General features: G+C 39.0%; 1 protein-coding gene across 2 annotated transcripts; it reads left to right on the forward strand.

Annotated features, from left to right (window-relative positions):
* The first annotated feature begins 14,060 nt into the window (after positions 1 to 14,060).
* LOC108041391 (integumentary mucin C.1) lies at positions 14,061 to 16,262 on the forward strand. Of its 2 annotated transcripts, XM_017119312.2 has the most exons (3): positions 14,061 to 14,391; positions 14,942 to 15,778; positions 15,838 to 16,262. In XM_017119312.2, the coding sequence occupies exons 2-3, from the start codon at positions 15,583 to 15,585 to the stop codon at positions 15,969 to 15,971; spliced, it is 330 nt and encodes a 109-aa protein (XP_016974801.1). In that variant the 5' UTR covers positions 14,061 to 14,391; positions 14,942 to 15,582; the 3' UTR covers positions 15,972 to 16,262. The 2 variants fall into 2 exon arrangements, with proteins under 2 accessions (XP_016974801.1, XP_016974800.1); XM_017119311.2 differs by lacking the exon at positions 15,838 to 16,262 and having other exon boundaries at positions 14,092 to 14,391; positions 14,942 to 15,486.
* Positions 16,263 to 17,354: the final 1,092 nt, after the last annotated feature.

Consider the following 17,354-nt stretch of genomic DNA (forward strand, 5'->3'; position numbering starts at 1 on the left):
CTTCAAAAAATATTCACATTTTCCCCATTAAAACACTTGTCCTTAAATCAAAATAATAAATTAATTTTGATCAATTTCAAATACTGTATGTGAAGACAAGACAAAATTTTTAAAGTTTCTATCTGTTACATAAAAATGTATTAATTTTAATATTTTTTTTCTAAATTTTTCTGCGCTGGTAAATTAAGTTATACACAAATACTGAAGACATAAGGGTGATCTATGCTCAATTGGATATGATACAAAAAATGCTAAAATAAAAAACAAACTGGTAAAGAAAATAAACAAGTTTTCTTAAAAGTTATCCAGAAAGTTAAAGTTTTGTTATAGTTAATTAAATCGTATATAGGAATGGTCTTAATAAGATAAATTTAAGAACATTCTTTTTGAAGCCTCTTCAGATGCTTTTGCAATCATTGGATAATTCTGCGATATTTTGTTTAAATTAATATTAAAACCGAATACATGTTTCTACATACTTTCCATTCATCACTTAATGATTTTCCTTTGTGTACTTTTGTCCAGGGATTTTCAGATTCAGCGCTTGCCCTCTTGCTTTATGGAAATCAACTTGTGACTTAAAACCAATTAAAAGTTGGACGCGCTGCAGTTAACACGTCGACGGTCGGTGGCCACTGATGTCGTCCTTAATGACATGCTGCCCGTGTCAACAGGCCCGTCTCGAGAATTGTTTACGCGAGGCGGTAATAATGGTCAGTGGGACCTAAAGAGGGAGTACTGTGGCAGTGACCCACCCAGAAGGCAGAAGTTTAAGTTGCATCTGGAGTTCCATTGTTTTCCCCCTTTTATTTGTTGCCCGTTGCTTTTCTTTTCCGCATTTATTTATCTTTTATGCCAGAGAATGGCCAAAAGTGGTTTATTTGTTGCGGCGCTTTCATTGGCAACACAAAAATGGGCGGCCTAAGGGGGCGTGCCAGTATGCATTTTGTTTTCGATGCGTGCGGAGGAGATAAACTGCGACAATTTGCCCGGTGAATGAGTGGAACTTTTTCACTGTCGACGCAAAGGGGCGCGAAACAAAAGCAAAACTTTCCCACGAGTATGCCACTGTGGACATTGCAATTTAAAATATAATTAATGGTCGTTGAAGTAATTTATTGAATTTGCATGGCACAAGGCTGCATTGCTGTCATTTCTTGTTTGCCGTTTGCCAGTTTTGCCGGTTGGCCGGAGTCGAGAGTTTCCCCACAGTTTGCTGCAGTGCAGTCCAGTTTTGCGAATGTCCTTGGGAGGCGAGTGTCTGCACATGCACTCATTTTTGTTTTAATGCACTCCGCCCGGTCTCTCGCAATTGTTCCAGGCCGACGTGGCAACAATAACATCCTGATAATGACTGGCGAAAGTCCATTTGCCGCAAAAAAAAAGCCCGGTTGCCACTTGGATGCGAAATTGGTAAACGAAAAATGTTACCCAAAGCGTTTCGAAATAGCGTACCAATACGAGCACCAAAAGTAAAACCGAAAGAGTGAAACGAAAGAGTGTAAAAAGGTTCTTTGAAATGCTTACTGAATTTGCAAATAGAGTATCATTTAACTTTATAATTGTTTAATTTAATGTACAGAAAAGTACTCTAAAGAGTAAAAAAAATGATTTCCAATATTGATTATCTATAATAAGAGAAATAAATTTAAATTCTACAATCATCTTTTTACATTAAATTTTTTTTACCAGTTAATCCCTTACTTTAGTGGAGATTTAACTTTAAACATGAAGTCGTTTATATCGTCTTATGAGGAAAAATTAAAATATACCAATATTGAAATGGAGTAAAATGGACCATTTTTGGCACTGGCCACCAAATGTGGCCACGGTGGGGGCCAGGCCTATTGTTTGCATGGCGGCGGATGAATTAATGGAAGATGGGGCACCGCTGCATGGCGAGAAAGCGAGAATGAGGGCAGCAGACAAACAATCTTCCATGCTTTTTTCCCCATTTTTGTTCACTTCATTTTCCTGGCTATCTGGGCATCTCTTTTGCTCGTTTTGGGCCGCTCCAACAGCCAACTCATTCTCGCTTCCTGCACTTTGCATGCCCCGCACTATTTGCAACTTGAAGAAAGCGGCGAACGCTCCATAATGGCCACTGCCTCCCCCGTCGACCATTTCCTTTAGTTACTCCCCGCTTTCCGAGTCATGTGCGTTACTTAAAACATACAAAATGGCGTGGTATTCGCCTTTAAAGGGCGCCACACTGCATCCCCGTGAGCCGCTGGGAAAAAAGGGCCAACTGGGGCACCCGAAAAATTTACATACAAATTAGGGTTAATGAGCAGTGAAATTGTTATTTAACTTCAGTTGGCCCGTTAAGCGCTTTAAAGTGCGTCACCGCTTCAGACAAAGAGTCTTCAAATATCTGTGTACTTTGCGACACGTTTTCGAAATTCTCTTTAGCCCCGGGTAAACGGGGTGACCTTTTAGTGCTTTACCGCCCACCAAACACCGCCCACCGCAGAACAACAGAATTTAATTAATAATCTTGCGCATAATTCATAAATTGAATATTGCGCATACGCCACGTGTTCTTAAATTAATTTTCGTTCACATTTTATTATACTCATTTTGCAGTTTTTACTGCTACAGCTGCAACGCGCGAGAGAGATAGAGAGAGTGCGAGTATTATTTAAAATTTAATCAAACACTTTAATTTGATTAACAGCGCACGTCTTTCAATATAAATTTATGGCCGCACGACGCATAATCAGAGACCAGAACATTCAGCAGTAGAACCGGATCCGGAATGCCGGAGTGCTCCGCTGACCAGCCGTAAAAAAGGGTTGACCGTCCGCACATCCATTCACCCGATCTCAACTCCCGTCTGGGCTTTCAACACATCAACGCCGTCATTTGATATGCGTACATGTGATGGGTGGTAGAGGGGAAGGGGGAGGGGCGGGAGACTAATAGCGGCACGTACGCTTGATAAAATATTTTATTGGCATGTATGGGTGGCGTCCTGACGGGCCCAGCGGTTTTATAGATTTTTCTAATGCTCTGGTGGCGGGGTTTTTCAAAAAAAACCCTTCTAGAAACGATTTGGAGTGGAAACTCAAGTAAAAATACTCTTTATTGAAAGTAAATCCCATTGATCAATGGGTTAACATATTTTATTATTGAATACTTATGTTTTAAATTACATAAGGCTATCTTTTCTTTAGTAAATTGTTTCAGAATGGTATCAATAAGATTTAAAAAAATGTTTAAAATCACATTTTTTAACAAAGCCACAGAACTAAAATTATTAAGATTACTAAATTGAAAAGAAATTTTAAAAAAATTTTTATTTGGAAGCTGAAACCCAAAATTAAAGAACAGATCAATTTAGAATTAAAACACTCCGCCAATTCATATAAAATGATTTTGTTGTTAAAGGTTAAGATTTATGGAGATTTTACTGTATTTACATCACACAACTTCTTATCTTTTATTGATTGTTTTCCCCATGCATTTCTTATGAAATTAGTGCAATGTCTGAACGGCAATTTGGCTACACAAATCATTTTAACATAATATACAACTTCAGCTGTGGAGCCCAACAAACGAGGATGGCATTTTTATTGGCCTACGTGTCTTTTGTGCCATGGTTGTTGCCACAACACTATCTCGTCATGCGAATCTGGAATAAATCTTTCATTCCATTTCTGGTGCACGGAAGTCACGGCCACCGGTCAGCAAGTTTCGGCTGCGAAATGCTATGATAAATGCCAAACAATCCGAAACGCTGTCATCCTTATGCGGATATTCTATTTTCGCTGCAAATTCCATCGACTCTCGCCTCTTTGGCATAATTCCACAATTAGTTCAAGTCATGGAAAGCGTCAAATTTATGCGCATTCGAGGGAATCCCCGTTCAATGAACCTGTCCACATCAACGCACGACCCACTAAATTGAATTCTTTGTTTTGGCATCAGCCAGCAGCTTCAAAATCCGAAATGGGAAAAATAAGTTCAAAAAGCAAAGCAAAAGTTTTTAGCAAACGGCAATTTTCTGTTATTTCATTTGTTTGCCTGCTTATATTGCCCGACGTTGTTGCCGGGGTGCCCGTTTGGAATTTTAAATATGGCGTCTGTTTTGTTTGAAAACGGAAACGAGTGTCTGTCAGTTTATTTGTTTGCTGTTGATGATGTTGTTGCTGCTGTGTTGTCGTCTCCGTTTTGTCGGCAGAGTACCATTCGCAGTCCCAAAAACGAAGTCAACCAACTTTGGCAAAGGAAACGCCGCCTAATGTGTTAGTTTGTGAGCGACTGTAGGTCGGTGTATTTGTGTAACTTTGTTTGCGATTGAGAGGCCGTTGCCAGCGGCGCTGGTGAATGGGGATATTTATTTGGAGATATTCAATTTACCAAAGATAAGAAAAGATTTTTTAAGGCCTAAGCAAACCTGGAATTCAGACAGAAGAAAAACAAAAATGAAAGACCCTTTAAAATGTTCATGCACTGTGAAAAAAGGTTTAGCAAGCATAATGTGGATTGTTCATAACTTTAACATTTTAGAGACCTTAGTTTTGTTATAATTTAAAATTTATATTCGATAAGAGTAAGCAAAATTAATATTTTGTTAAAAAAAAGTTTAAGGTTCAAACACTAGTTTTTCCAAGACCCATCTTATTGTTCAGTATTTTATATTTTATCCTGTTTTATATAGTATTTATATTCGCTGACTGTTTAAAAATTAAACATTTTTCTTAGTCATATTTTTTTTATTGTTTTTCTTTCCATAAGCTGATTTCTTGTTATACTTCCACCCCCTTTTCGTAGAATTTAAGTACACAACATCTCTGAAATGTAGCCTCAAATTGCACACACACGCACACATACAAATGACACAATTTTCCTTTGAGCTAATAAAGTTGACTTTACATTTTTAATAGTCTACTTTTCGGCGCATTAGTTTTAATGCTTATGACGATGCTGTTTTGCATGTAAAATGCATGGGGTGAAGTCATCCCTTCTGGCCCTGTTTTGCGCTACTGGTTGGTCCCATTAGATTTGGCTTCCTGCCCTCGGCACTATCCAGTACCTGACTTGGTTGCCAAAACAAGATTTCTCACTCATTATGCGGGGCACAATAAATATTTGCCTATCATTTTGCTATTTGCATTTGCCAACCGAAATTGATGAACGTCCCCGGCAGAGCAGCAAATTGAATTGGCCGAGCCATTAACAAAACTGAATTTTGCTTATCGCCATTTGCAATGGCTTTTTCTCTGGCCCTCCAAACATGACACACACTCATGCGCTACATTTGATATTTATGCAGATTTTGCTGCTTCTGCTCTTGCCTAGTAATGAGTAGCAGATAAACATGGCGATAAATTACTGCATTTTTGGGCATTCATTATTTACCATGTGCCATACACACACACACGCACACACCGTACTGGGGAAAATCGAATGCCGTAAATGGCATAACTACATATACACGCACTTAAATCAGGTCCGTCCTTGCTGCTGTCATAGGGCTGCTTTATGGCCGCATTTCCCGGCCATTCTAGAATTACAACAAATTTTAATTAAATACAATCTACAGCAAGCAATGCGCATATGTAAATGCAAATGGCTCGAATGCTTGCGGGCGAAACAAACAACAAAAACTTAATGCATAAAAAAATGAGGATAATATAAAAAGACGTCAAAAGTATTTAGCGCACAATGCAGCAGAATGCGACCAAAGCGCCGGGAAAAAAAATTAAACGACATGGCCAGACCATTAAGCGGCACTTGCTCTTTTTCTCCACCCAATTTCCACAGCCTCTTTGCTCCGCAGCAATTTAATAATTCTCCCTGACAATGCACTTGCTCATTTGCCATTTGCTGTGCATTCGAATTTGTTTCTTGCAAAAATTGTAAAACAAGTGGAAAAAACGCATTTGACAACCTACAAACAACGCATCCAAAAAACTGCAGCTGGAAATCATACAAATTGCTGTATGTAGGGTATGCAAAAAAATTAAGTTTGTGAATGCTTGTTGCTGATGCCTGCCCGCTGGCTGAAAGTTGTTGCTGGTTGCAGTGACAGATGGGTGGACATTTTGTCAGCGAGCGCAAAAAAAAGGATGCAAAAAGAACCTAAGCGATAGAGAATCTTAATCGGGACGATCATCAGATACCCTTATTTTTCGCTTTATATGGCATGAAAACAAATATTTTCCAAAAAAAAAAATTGGAAAGAATTATCATATCAAAGCTATACATATTATAAGTAAAATAGATAATACTAAAAAGATATTTTCCGTATATATGGTATGGAAACAAATATTTTCTATCTAAGAAACGTAATAAAAATGAATCAATAAACCTACAGATTTTTTTCTTAGCAAAGTTATACAAATTATAGGAAAAATCCACGACAAAAAACTTTGTAAATATAAGGGAATATAACCTTAAAAAATGAATTAGTTTTGATACAACTCTACCAATAATTTGTTTTGTGGCTACACCATTTATCAGGGTAATGTTACGAACTTATTAAACTATCAACTTAAACTATCTGTTTATTGTAGTAACCAACTCAAACCTTGTTCCTGATCATTTCCAAGTTGATAATCTAGGGAGAAAGAAAGCTTTCCATTACTAAGTTTCTGCATTGTTACATTATTAATCTGGCTTGGCAAACTATATCATATAGTTGCCATTACTCCGACATAAGGCTCTTAAGAGGAGAGGAAAAAAACAAATTGTTGACGCCAGATACAAACAATTTGCAATTCAACAGCTAAAGGGATCAGCATGGTACAAGCGCATTTGCTGCCGAGAGGAGATATTTGCAACTGTGGGGATGAGATGGAGCCAGAGGATTTGGCAATCCTACACATGTTTGTGTCTGCGAGTTCTGTTCGGTTTGGTTTGGTTTTTTGGTTTGGTTTGGTTTGGTCCGGTCTCTGGGCGTTATCAACAGCTGTCTATCTGTGCGTTCCACTTCAGTTGCTGTTGGCCTTCTTTTTTGTTCTCCTGGGTCTTAACAATTCACATCCACGCACTTAATACGCATTTGTTTTTGTGTCAACTCATCGAATGGCAGCTACTGCTGTTGATGTTAAAATTAATGATTTTGTTTGCCTGACATTTTGACTGGTTTAAGGTTTCAGTTTTTGGCAAAATTCCCTTGAAAAGCGAATACGTAGCCCAGATACAATTCTAATTAGGACACAAGCATTTGATTGCTTGCCATCTGATAATTGACTCCTCGATTCGGGTTTCCTTGCCTGGGGAAATTAATACCATATGTGGCAAACACCTGCCCCCAGTGCCCCACAGGGGGTCATTATTAATTACTTATTAATGGATATTGTTGCGTAACTGGCCCATTAAGGTCAATCAGCAGGCGTCGAATCGTATTCTCCTTCGGCCACTCTGAGCCATTTAACATTTCATTAACAATTTAGAGTACTTAAGTGTGCGGGTGAGCAGCGTGAGGACGTGGTCGAAATGACTAAAAAGAAAACACTTAATGAAAATATTACGCAAGTGCGAGTAAATTGAAAGCCAAATGCATTTTAATGCCGCGTTCTTAACTAAAATGAGGCACAAACACAAACAAGCGCTCACGCACACAAACACACATCCGCATCCGCCAACCGGAAGCCGCAATGTGCAATAAAGATTGCAAGGCGCCCGGGTGTTGTTCGTTCACTCAAAAAAAAATGTATATCCTGATTTCCAAATATTATTATTTTATAAAAAAACTACATTTTATGGTATATATTATAAGTAATAAGCTTTGCATAATATATAATTTGTAAAAAGTAAAATGCTTATCTAAATCAATAAATGTCAAAGAAAGCTTTAAATTAATTTAAAAACTTTTAGACACTCAGATACCTACACCTATGTTGTTTTTCTTTTAAACCAAAAACTGGGTTGCTTGGCGTTTAAGAAAAATATTAAAAGTAAAATAATATGTTTTAAATTCATCCAAATCTTTTTTTTTTTTTTTTTACTTTTATAAATGTGGAAATTTTATTCTTAAGATTAGCACACTGCTACCCAACTGGCAGCTTAATCTAATCGGTTTTTACAAAAATTATACAATAATTAGTCTAACCGTTAATTAGGGCAAGAAGTGAATTCATAATATATATATATGTATATATATTTTTTTTATTAATTAAAATGAGTTAGGTAATGTTGCTAGGTCAAAATCCGGTCCGGTAGGTCTTGAGGGTGGTGTCTTTTCAGTCTTCTTTTGACTCGATTACTTGGTTCAGCGCTGTTTATAGCAGCGGTAATCCAAATCTTAAATGTTGTAGTTTAGTAAACTATATTATGAACTTTACTATTTAAGAAGATTATTCGATCTAGAAGAAAACCTTAAAAAAAGGGAAGATTTTCCAATTATTTTTTTAAGTGTCCTAGATGTGCCGGATGCTGAACGAGAAACTTTGAGGCGGCACGTAAAGATCGTTGCCATTGATTTATGCGCCGCGTGCCACAGCGAGCGTGAAGCGTGCAACAAGCCCAGCGCACAAAGAGCAGAATAAATTGGTGGCCAGAAGGGATATGTACCTCCCCGAGCGACCGGCAGATGACCATGGAACTGCTCCCGTGGCCAGCTGCTAAATAAGTGTGTCAACGTGGGCCCTCGTCTATCCGAAAGTCCACCCACTCGACAGCCCAACAAAGCGCCCTCCAAAGTATGCTAAGATTCCGTCCGACCGAAAAATCGTGCCGGAAATGCTCGCAACGGGCTGGAACTATTTTGTGCTGCGAAATTTGATTAAGTTCACGTTGGCGATGAGTTCATTGCGCGTGCAAAATGAGTCGCTTAACGGTGGGAGTTTTGCATTCTAGATGGACAACGGAGTGCATCTCCATTCCACTAGCATGTCAATAGAATGCTTCAATAATTGGTATCACTTATAAGTACAATTACTCCTAAAAACATTTTTTCAATAAAGAAGGTCTGCATTTATATATTAAATTCATGGACTGAAAATAATCACTTGTTATATATTTACAAAAAAAATCATTCTTAAAAACAAACTTTTCTTAAGTTCATTGTTAATTTTAATGTTAATCATTTTTAACGATTATATATTTTGTACATGTAAACTTAAAATTGGTTCTGTATATAATCACTCCATTATTATTGTGATATTTTTCTAAAAATTTATTGATTACACCCTCCTAAAGATCCACCCCTATTGACATAAGCTATCATTTGGACAACGACTGTACCATTCAGCAAAGCCACGAACATGTTAATTAACGAATGGTTCGAATCGCCGGAACTGCTACAACTGCCAACCCGAACCTAAACCAATTACAATTGCTGGCCAAAATTGCATCTGTCAATGGCATCAATGTTCGATTTTTGTCACACATGACATGAGTTGCAGTTTGACAGGGGCCAAAGTGTAGCAGGTGCCACAAATCGAACGACGATTGTTGAACACGGTGCGGGATACCACCCACCGTAAAATATAATCCAGTTCAATGTGCCATTTTCCAAAGCCCCAAAAGTGTTGCTATGGGCTGTGAGCGAAGTGAAATTGATTTCAATTAGCAATGTACTACTATTTTTTATTTGCTACCCTTTAATTATTCATGGCCGCGTAATGAGCCCAAATGAATGATAAATTTAGGAGGGGCGTGCAGAGGCGCAGCACCATGAATGCCAATTCAGGCAACTGGGTTACGGCCAGGCAATTTGGCCAAAACTTGCAGCTGATGTCGCCACTCCATGATTTGCATTAGCCACGCCCTAGGAGCTTCGATCTCCCTCTTTTTTGGTAGCCCAACAGAATGCAGTTTTTTGTGCGGTGCATGTTGCACGTCATGTTGGCCATGTTGCAGCCGAGCCAGCTGAGCGCGCCCCCTGATTTATGACCTCGGGTGTTTATTTGCTAACCGTGTCCGAAAGTTGCCCACCCGAGATTTATGGGCACCCCGAAGACAGACCGCACGCGCAGCTTCTTGAGTCGTTGAATAAACTGCACTAATAAGTTGGGGAGTTTAGGCCAAGTGGCTGAGAGTCCGAGGTTGCCAGAAATGCCACAAGATACAGGGCAATAGACAAAACAAATGTTGGCAGAAGTTTACAAAGTTTTCAGGGCTCGAAAGGGGCAAGCAGCATAAATCGTTTTATTGAGCGCGTCAGGCAAAAAGTTGCAACAGCAGCAGCAGCAGCAGCAAGACAGCAATTTGCCAGCGAGGCCCAAGATGGGATAACCGGCACAATAAAGCGTAAAACTTTTGCAAACATGGCCTGGAAAGAAAATTGGCAACAGAAGGCAGCGCTCAAAAGTCCAGGCCAATTGTTAATGGCTAATTATTTGGAGCTAACGTTTTTCCAATGCTGCCTGGCCAATGTGAGCAAAAAAACCCAAAGACAAAACCGAACAGTTCTTGGCACATTTCACACTGGAGGGACAGACAAGAAATGCACATAAATTTTACTTAGCCAAGTTCCAAAGAGTTTCGCCTGCCAAGTGGCAGCCAAAAGAAGTCAAAAGAAGTGCAAAGAGCGATAACAACAATAAGTTGCGAGCATTGCTCGAATGCACAATGCAAGTGGCGATAGTTTGCCATAGTTCAGCCATTGCCAATCCCTCGATTACCCCTTAAAGGCAATCCCATGGCTTTGATGAAACGCTCAATAGTTGTTTGGCAAAAGGGGTGCCATTATTCAGTGCTGCACGGCTCAGGCCTTTGTACTTTTATTTCAGTACTTTTTGCATTACAGAACATTCAATAGAATCAATACGAAAATTCGTTTTTTTATGTTAGAATAGCTGTTCAAAATTTAATATTAAAATTAAAATATTTTCTTGTTTGTCCTTAGCTACATTTTTTTCAAATACCTTCCACTTTACCTCGATAAAGGAAAGCCTCTACCATCTCTGGTACTATCCTTTTAGTGTCGGGGCAAATGGGAAGTCGCCAGCAAAATTTATGCGAGTTTAACAAGCAGCTAGCAACAGAAAGGTTCCGTTACACTTTCTTGCAGCAAATAGGCATAAATTTGTATTTAATGTAGTCGACAAAAACGTCAGGAAAAAATGAGCAGCAAAAATGGCAAAAAAATTATTCTGCTATTTAGTATATAATTTCCTGGAATAGTCTTGGTTGGTGTGGTCTGGTTTTTGGATCCGTGGTCCGGTCTGCAGTCGCCAGGTGCCATTAAAGCCGCATAAATTTTTTAAACTTTTGCCAATTTGCATTGCAAATGCTCCTCACACACACACACGTAGCACATGGCTAATATACACATGTGCAAGCGTTTGTATTTTCGCGTTCTGCATGTGGTTTCAAAAGCGTTTGGGTCAGTCTATTAAAATGCAAAGGGCCGCCACTCCATGGCCCACACTCTCTCTCCTTTTCGCCAGCCGGAAGTCCATTTTGTCTTGTCGTTCACATCATAAATATGGACGGTCAAATGGCGGCCCTGTTTATGGCTAAGTCCTGTCTGTATGTATGTGTGTGTTGCCGCTTTTAATGACAATTTGTTGTGGCTTGCATAAAATTTCGACGAATTTCATTTGGCACACATTCAACACCCGTTTCAGTCGTCTTCATTTTATACTTCCTTTTTTTTTGTGCCAGGCATAAATTTAAATGATTTTCGCTTTTGACGCTTTCCCTCACAACTTGCCAGTGAAGTGGCAGTGGCCTTTGGAGTATGTCTGTGTTTGTGGTTTACGACAGGTTCTGTTGCCATTTTACGATAAAGTGGTGGTGGATTGGTTGCCACTCTTGGTCAATTGTCTGGCCTTTTCGGCTTAGGCCATCGCTCAGCCATTAAATTTTCAATCAATCTAATCATTATCAATATATATATATATATCTGCGGAGAGTCAGCATTCCATTTGCCACAATTCGAATGTCTTATTCATGCGCCTGCGGTTATGCAATGATAAATTTATGGCTAGGCCTGGGCGTGGTCAGCTCGTCTCAATGTCGCCCGAAATGCTGCAATATTCACTTGGAATCGATATAAATATATGTATATATTTTATGTAGCGTTCAAGATCAAAGCCTGCTTTTTAAATTTGCCAGTTAAAGTCCCCGATATGACAGCTGTGTAATTGCAGAGATGTGCGAAAGTGGAGTAACATTTTTATTTTGCAGTGTGCTTGTCTGTGTTTTTGGTTTATTATTTTCCACACGGGTGCTTCGACATGACGAAATTCACTAGCCCCCAAAAAACAACAAATAAAGAGAAGGGAACACTACACCAAGATGGGAACGAAGACATCGACAAAGTTGTCGTCGCTTCGCTCTCACTGCTTGTCACTTAAAGCGAAAAACAATTTTTCTCCAGTTGAAGAAGTGTACGTGTGCATGTGTGTGTGGAAGCTATCTGAAAACCAATTTTCGTTGCTAAATTGATGTTTATAGCTATGTACGAGCACGCCGACGACGGCGATGAGAATGACGATGAAGATGACGATGATGCGGCCGTCGATGGCTATGATGAGCTTGTTGCGGCCACCGCTCGGCGTCCCTGATGAAGACAAAGTGCCAATGCGAAAAACTAAACGCCCAGCTCCCAAACAAGCCAAGTCAAGCCATTGCACACTGAGAAAAAATATCAACTCTGACGAATTTCAAGAAAAGTTAATTATTTATTAAGAAAAATTGACTTAATGTTTTAAAAGTCTAATTAATCCTTTTTTTGAAATGGTAAGGTCACACTGACCCGAAAAAAGTTCAAAAGATACTATGGTTACTCTAATTGGCTTGCAGATTTATTTGAAACAGAGCTCTGCTGCTTTTCTCTTGGTGTACTGCAAGTGGAACTTGCTTCCAGAATGCGGCAATGAAAATCCTTTTCGTCGCGACTCGAATCAACTCTACTCGCCGAGCTTTTCCCTCCCCCATTCTTCATTTGACAGCATTTTGATGCTTCCGCTTGTAATTTATGTGACACTTGCAGTGCCATAGATCAGGCTGGCGGGGGCAAGTCATGAGACTGCTAGTTTCTGCAGCCATATCCTTGTTTTTATTGGGTCCTTGCTACTTGGGAGCTGCTTTTGTGCGGGCGCTTGATTTCCTCGAGCAAATTTGATCAATTGAAACGGGCGATAAACGGGTAGGTACGACAGGTAATCCGCATTCTGCACTCAGTTAATTAGATTGCACAGGAAGTGCACATAAATAAACAATTAGGTGGCAGCAGATTACCCAGGCGTGCACTTGCAATTGCTGCATATTAATTGAAGCTCACTCGCACACATCGTCCTCAAGTTGGATTCCATTCCACGTCATCCTCATCCCCCAAGTGAACTGAGTCATCAGCCCTCGGATTTCCTCTAAAGTCTCCTTCACATTGGGGAGTAATTTAAAACGCTCCTGCTGGTGAATGCATTTGAAATGCTTTTCCACCGCTTACAACTGGATGCGCCCGAGTCGCACCCCACGAACTGGAGTGCATCTGCCAGTTCCAACGCCATTATCTTGGGCATATGTCTAAGTCAGATCAAAGCCATAATGCTGGCTGAGTGCAAGTGGGGTGTAAGTGCGGATGACAGCGATATTAGGACCAATTATATGTCCGACTTTGCCGGAGAGCATCACGGCGAAACGAATTGCATTTATAACAGAGTGCTGGAAAATCAGATTCTGCGGTGATCAAAGCCCAGCCTCAAGCAGCCGTCACATTAAGTTTGACAAAGATGCAGTCTGAATATTTCCTCTTGCTAGTTGATATTGCTTGGAACTACGACCATTTCATTTCGTTCATGTACATTCAATTTAGTGATGACATTTATTGCATCTGTTGTTGATGTACGGCTAACAACTAATAAATAAATATTATAGTAATTATTAGGTACTGTACTATAACAAAAACAAAGAATAGCTTTTAGAAAACACGTTTTCAACCTAAAAAATATGGTTGAAATTCAGTATTATTACTAAATTCGTACTAAGTCTTAAAAATGTTTAACTTATTTTCTTTTTAATAATAAAATATTTTTAAGTAATTTAAAATATATGGCTGATCACGTTCATGCCTAAAATAAAAAACCTTCATATATTTACTTAAGGCACGGCACGGTTCATTCATGAGTAAAGTACACTTGCAGCAAACGAACTCAGGTGTTTGTTAGATATTTAAACAGCCGACTATTTAAATTAGATTCAGGGTTATTAATATTAGTGCTCGAGAGCAACCGTCAAAAACGAAGTGTTTCCGAGTTTTGTTAGACATTCGACCACATCTACTCGCCGCTTAAGGAAAGAAACAAACCATTCAATTCACTCTCGCCCGTCATGAATCTACCGATCTGGATGTGCCTCCTTGGCTGTCTGGCCAGTGCTAGTGGTTTTTTCTTCGATTTACCAAAGGCAAATCACCATTCGCCAGGCATTTTCGGAGCGATTGGTGATGCAACAGTTAAGATTGATGGTCTATTTCAGCAGTTTACAAAGGTAAAATGACACAAAAAGTTTTAAATATTTGTTTGTTTTTTTGTTCTAAATAATATCTAAATGAAAAAACACTAAAACGTCGGTAGGAAAAAAACCTAAAAATTAATTAGAGTCCAAAAGTTCCCATAAAAAGACTTTGAAAGTGCTTTTAAACACAAACTCATATAAAATTTAATGAAGTTTAGTAAAAAGATCTCAAAAGGCTTCTTTAGTTATCATTAAAGTTCGGAATATAATTTTTTAGTTCGGAAAATATATGTACAATTTTTTTTATCGTTTTTAAGTCCAAAATAATACCAAATACTCAACTTCAAAATCAGACTATGTAAAGAAGCTTTTACCAAATATACAGCTCTTTGTTTACACAATTGCTTTTCATTTCAAATTGATTGTGTTTACTTTTTATTCTAACTTTACCGAAATTTTCGCAAATATATTTCTGTTTAACCACAAATGAATTTAGGCTGACTTATTATTTTCCTTTATTTGCTTTATTGTTAAAAATTGACATTTTCAAAACTGAAATTTATCAAAACAATTTTCTGTGCAGGACATTTTGGGTGGGCTGAACATTTTTGGTGGTGGCCATAATGCCAAGAAGCCCGATTCCTCTTCCACGCCCCCAACAACAACAGCTGCTGAGACAGAAACACCAACAACAACGCCCCCAACAACATCAACTGCTGAGTCAGAAACACCAACAACAACGCCGGCAACAACAACAACTGCTGAGACAGAAACACCAACAACAACGCCGCCAACAACAACAACTGCTGAGCCAGAAACACCAACAACAACGCCTCCAACAACATCCACTGCTGAGATCGAAACAGAAACAACAACGCCGCCAACAACATCAACTGCAGAGATAGAAACAGAAACAACCACGCCGGCAACAACTGAGGAATCTGGAAACGAGTCGGCAGAGGAAAGTACAACAATAGCTTCAGACTCAAGTACATCGGCTCCATGAGGAGATATTCTGTCGCTTAACCTTCGTATCGGCTATTGCTCGCTTTTGTTTTTTCCTGAGCTACTTTGTACTGGTATTTAAACAACCGGAATGCAAATATAAGTACCAGTCACCAAATTTAACGCGCGTGTCTTCAATATTCCTATATTTACTCAAATGTTTGAAAGATTCGGGGTAGTACAGAACGAATTTTTCCTATTATCAGTCGCTGATCGACAATGTCTCAGTTAAGTAATTGCCTGTTCATCCTTTTCCTAACGATCCAATGGCTGGGTTTTGTTCTGCCAGCACCCACTGTGAGTCAAGAAGATATATCCCAACGTCTTGGGGTTTATGAGATGGAAATTGGCAGAGAAGACGATCTACTGCCTGAATTGGAGATTCAATTATTGCGGGCACAAATGGATCAGGATGGTGAGTTTGATCAATTCACAGAACCAGATATATTTTCTTAATGAACTGGTATTGTCTAGGTCTGGAAGTGCTTCGAATGCAATTAATGCAGCTAAACTTGCTGAAGCTCTTAATTGCCCTGGACTGCTTTATACTGTTATGCATTTTTTTTTACGCAAGAGAACAAAGATTTCGTCTAGTCCAAGTAATGTAATCTATCATGACAATTAGTTTTTGATATTTCGATGATGAAATCAAATGAATTTATAACATAGTCTGCTAAGGAGAGAACGAATTAAGAATTCACTTGACACCTCTCCAATATCTTATAAAAGATTATTTATATCTGCGATATATCAGAATAAAAGTTATATTTTAATTTATTTTTATTTAAGTTTATAGGTTTAAATTGAAAAAAAAAACTTTTAGCTTACTTACGGTTATTTTAAAATAAATTGACCTTAAATTAATTTTCATATATGAAGCTTTAACAGTCTGCTTTAAATAAACTGTTATTGAATAATTATGAGCCAATTCACGCCTGATGTTTGTTTCGGTTCGGCCGCCGTTCAATTTAAAGCGAATTCCGGCAACATAGTTTTGGCCACCGAATGCATCGTTAAATATCGACAACAGTTGGCTCTATTCGGTTGTTTGAACTTTTAGTTCATAAATATTAACAGCTATTAAAGCAAACACACAGCACGTTCAGGGCCAGCAAATAACGGCTAAAAATTAATTTTAAAATTTAAAACTAACTGCATGCAATTTACGCGCAATTTGGCAGTCGCTTGCAATGTAAAATGCATCGCCTGGAAATGGGAAAATGCCATCAGGTGGTTTGCATTTAAGGCGGCGGCTCAGCCTCTCGCCTAATGTTCATTTAATTAAAAGCGGAAATTGAGCAAGTGAGCCAGCAGTGACCAAGCGGCAGCCAAGCGGCGAGCCGTGGCCAAAAGAGTGTCCTAAGTGGCCGGGATGCTCTGTTCTCAACTTTTTCCCAAGTCGGAGGAAATATTAAAAACGGAAAACACTTTGGGGCAACTAATTCTCACTGGCTTGCTTTCGACACGACTTCCACTCGGCTGTCCTTTGCCATGTTTTCCTATTATTTTATACACACTTTTTTGGCAGCTTTCTTGGCCTGAAAAGTCTTGGCAAAAAGGGCGGCATAGCGAAACGAGTTGAGTTGTGTGTGGAAGTGGAAGTGGAAGTAGAAGTGGGAGAAAAGTGAAGTCGAGTGGCGAGGAAAAAGGAAGCAAGGCGGCGCAATTAGCAAGTTTACTGCATGAAATTATGAAACGCTTAATAAAAGCATGCTTGGGCGAAAGCGTACGGGAAAAAAGGGTCGAAAGAAGGAATATTCGTACAATATATTAAAACACAGAGCTTCACAAGTGTCGGCAAGTTAATTAAAAGACTTGCATATTTGAAAAGTTTTGCCCTCGGTTTTTCCCATAGCCATCACATCACCATTACTGGTATCCATCTGCCCCATCATCAGCGTACTCGGGGCTGCAATTTAATCATGTAAGTGCTGGCAAATTGTTGGCTAAAATTAGAGCCAGACAAATATTGCGCATACGCCTAGTATCCG

This window comes from Drosophila rhopaloa, unplaced genomic scaffold (genome assembly GCF_018152115.1).
Source record: "Drosophila rhopaloa isolate 14029-0021.01 unplaced genomic scaffold, ASM1815211v1 contig_178, whole genome shotgun sequence".
NCBI lineage: Eukaryota > Metazoa > Arthropoda > Insecta > Diptera > Drosophilidae > Drosophila > Drosophila rhopaloa.